We start from the raw sequence: 2,131 nt of genomic DNA on the forward strand, positions 1-2,131 counted from the left end.
GGTCAAGCAATTTATAATTTTGCTAAATACAACTATTAATCATGCATTATAACTTTTGAATTTGGCATTAAATATTCAAAATGTTCTAATTGTGTACATGCACCAATAATATTGCTTTCGGCCTAGTAAACTTTACTCCCTTAAAGGCACTTGGCAACTTCATATTTGCTTGTCATGCAATATTAATCTTTTTTTTTTTTTTTTTTTTTTTTTAATATTATAAAAAGGTATAACCCATAATGCCCTCAGAAGTGGTACGATCCCAACCTTATCCTTGTAGCTAGATGTTTCCTATATATAGATGTCATATGTACAAAAGCTTTGCAAATTCTGAATCCTTCTTAATTACCGTCTCTACGATTTTTCCACATCATATAAAAGCTATATGAGAAGAACAAGAATGGCCATCATAAACTCAGATTCAACTTTGAGCCTTCCAATAGGTACCAAAAACCCTCAAAACCATAGGGTTTTAATTGAAGAAATCGGTGGCCTAATTAGGGTTTACAAAGATGGACACGTGGAAAGACCTCAGATCGTGCCATGTGTGACGTGTACGTTACCCCTTGAACTTGGGGTAACATGCAAAGATTTGGTAATCGACAAGTTTACAAACATTTGGGCTCGTTTTTACGTCCCAAAATGCAATCTTGAGAAACTCCCTTTGCTTGTTTACTTCCATGGAGGAGGGTTTTGTGTTGGTTCTGCGGCATGGAGTTGTTACCACGAATTTCTTGCAGTTTTAGCTCGTAATGCTGGTTGTGTGATCATGTCAGTAGATTATCGTTTAGCACCTGAGAACCCTCTTCCAGCAGCGTATGAAGATGGCGAAAAGGCTCTGATATGGGTGAAACAACAAGCTCTAAGTGGATCCAACAAATGGTGGTTGAAGAACTGTGATTTTTCTAACGTGTTTGTAGCAGGTGATAGTGCTGGTGGCAATATAGCACATAACGTGAGCTTAAGACTGAGTGTCAATTGGGCACAGCTAAAACCATTGATTTTCAAAGGTAACATTCTAATCCAACCTTTTTTTGGTGGAGAATCAAGAACCATTTCGGAAGCCCTCATGGTCCAACCACGGGGCTCTGTGCTCAACCTAGTGGCCTCAGACACTTACTGGAGACTCTCGCTACCGAAGGGGGCAAACCGTGACCATCCATGGTGCAACTCGAGGGCAAAAAGGTCAAGTAAGTTGGACAGAATGACATATTTGCCGACCATGGTTTGTGTATCCGAATTGGACATACTAAAAGATAGGAATATGGAATTTTGTGGGGTTTTGAGAAATTCAGGCATACAAGTTGAGCATGTGGTGTATAAAGACGTGGGTCATGCATTCCAAATCCTTGACAAATCTCAATTTTCACAGATGCAAACACAGGAAATGATTTCTCACATCAAGGCCTTCGTCAGCAAAAGGATGAATAGTGGATGACCACTTATCATGTATCATTGCATCTTTAATTACCAATATAGTTTAACAGATCAATTAAGATTATTGTAATTAAATAGTATGGATTTCCTCACATGCATATATATATCAGTGCTTTTGTATATGGATATGTTTGTTATTTACGACAATCGAAAAATATCAAATATGTACTTTTGTTCGAATTAATGGTTTCGTTGCCACACTAACTTATGCCTCAATGGAGTACAACTAGATTGGTGCTGGAGAGTATTTTATAAAACACGAGTTGATGTGACACATACTACAAAATTGTAGAGATAGATATTACGACGGATAATGTTGTCGCTAGATGTCTGCCATTGATAGAGACCGATGAGGTGGTCAATCTCCCAAAAAAATAAGAGACGAAAGGAATATACATTTTACTGAATTCTTCTTCTTCTTCTTTTCCGTAATACAATTACATAAATTTTAAAAGAAATGTTGGAATTAAGGAACCATGATCTAGCTAAAGAGAAAATATTTTGTGACGGGCTAGTGGGGTTTAAACATACTAGGACACAAGTCATTTAATAGTGAGAGTGATTTTTATTTTTTGATGTGGTCCCTTCTAAAAATCATATTGTTAAATACCAACAATATCAAAATAAAAGAATAGCACCATAAAAGTCATAAGGAACAAAGCAAGATTGGTGGTGAAAGGCTATTGTCAGGAAG

The 2,131-nt window shown here is 36.8% G+C and overlaps 1 protein-coding gene across 1 annotated transcript; it reads left to right on the forward strand.

Moving 5' to 3' along the window:
- Positions 1 to 244: 244 nt before the first annotated feature.
- Positions 245 to 1,561, forward strand: LOC145041369 (alpha/beta-Hydrolases superfamily protein). The gene has a single exon (XM_078989395.1). The coding sequence runs from the start codon at positions 386 to 388 to the stop codon at positions 1,436 to 1,438; it is 1,053 nt and encodes a 350-aa protein (XP_078845521.1). The 5' UTR covers positions 245 to 385; the 3' UTR covers positions 1,439 to 1,561.
- Positions 1,562 to 2,131: the final 570 nt, after the last annotated feature.

The sequence above is a fragment of the Lactuca saligna genome, chromosome 4 (genome assembly GCF_052625555.1).
Source record: "Lactuca saligna cultivar CGN05327 chromosome 4, ASM5262555v1, whole genome shotgun sequence".
Classification (NCBI taxonomy): domain Eukaryota; kingdom Viridiplantae; phylum Streptophyta; class Magnoliopsida; order Asterales; family Asteraceae; genus Lactuca; species Lactuca saligna.

What these genes read in the sequence shown, in the direction of transcription:
- LOC145041369 (XM_078989395.1), top strand. Translation starts at nt 386, where the DNA reads ATGAGAAGAACAAGAATGGCCATCATAAACTCAGATTCAACTTTGAGC.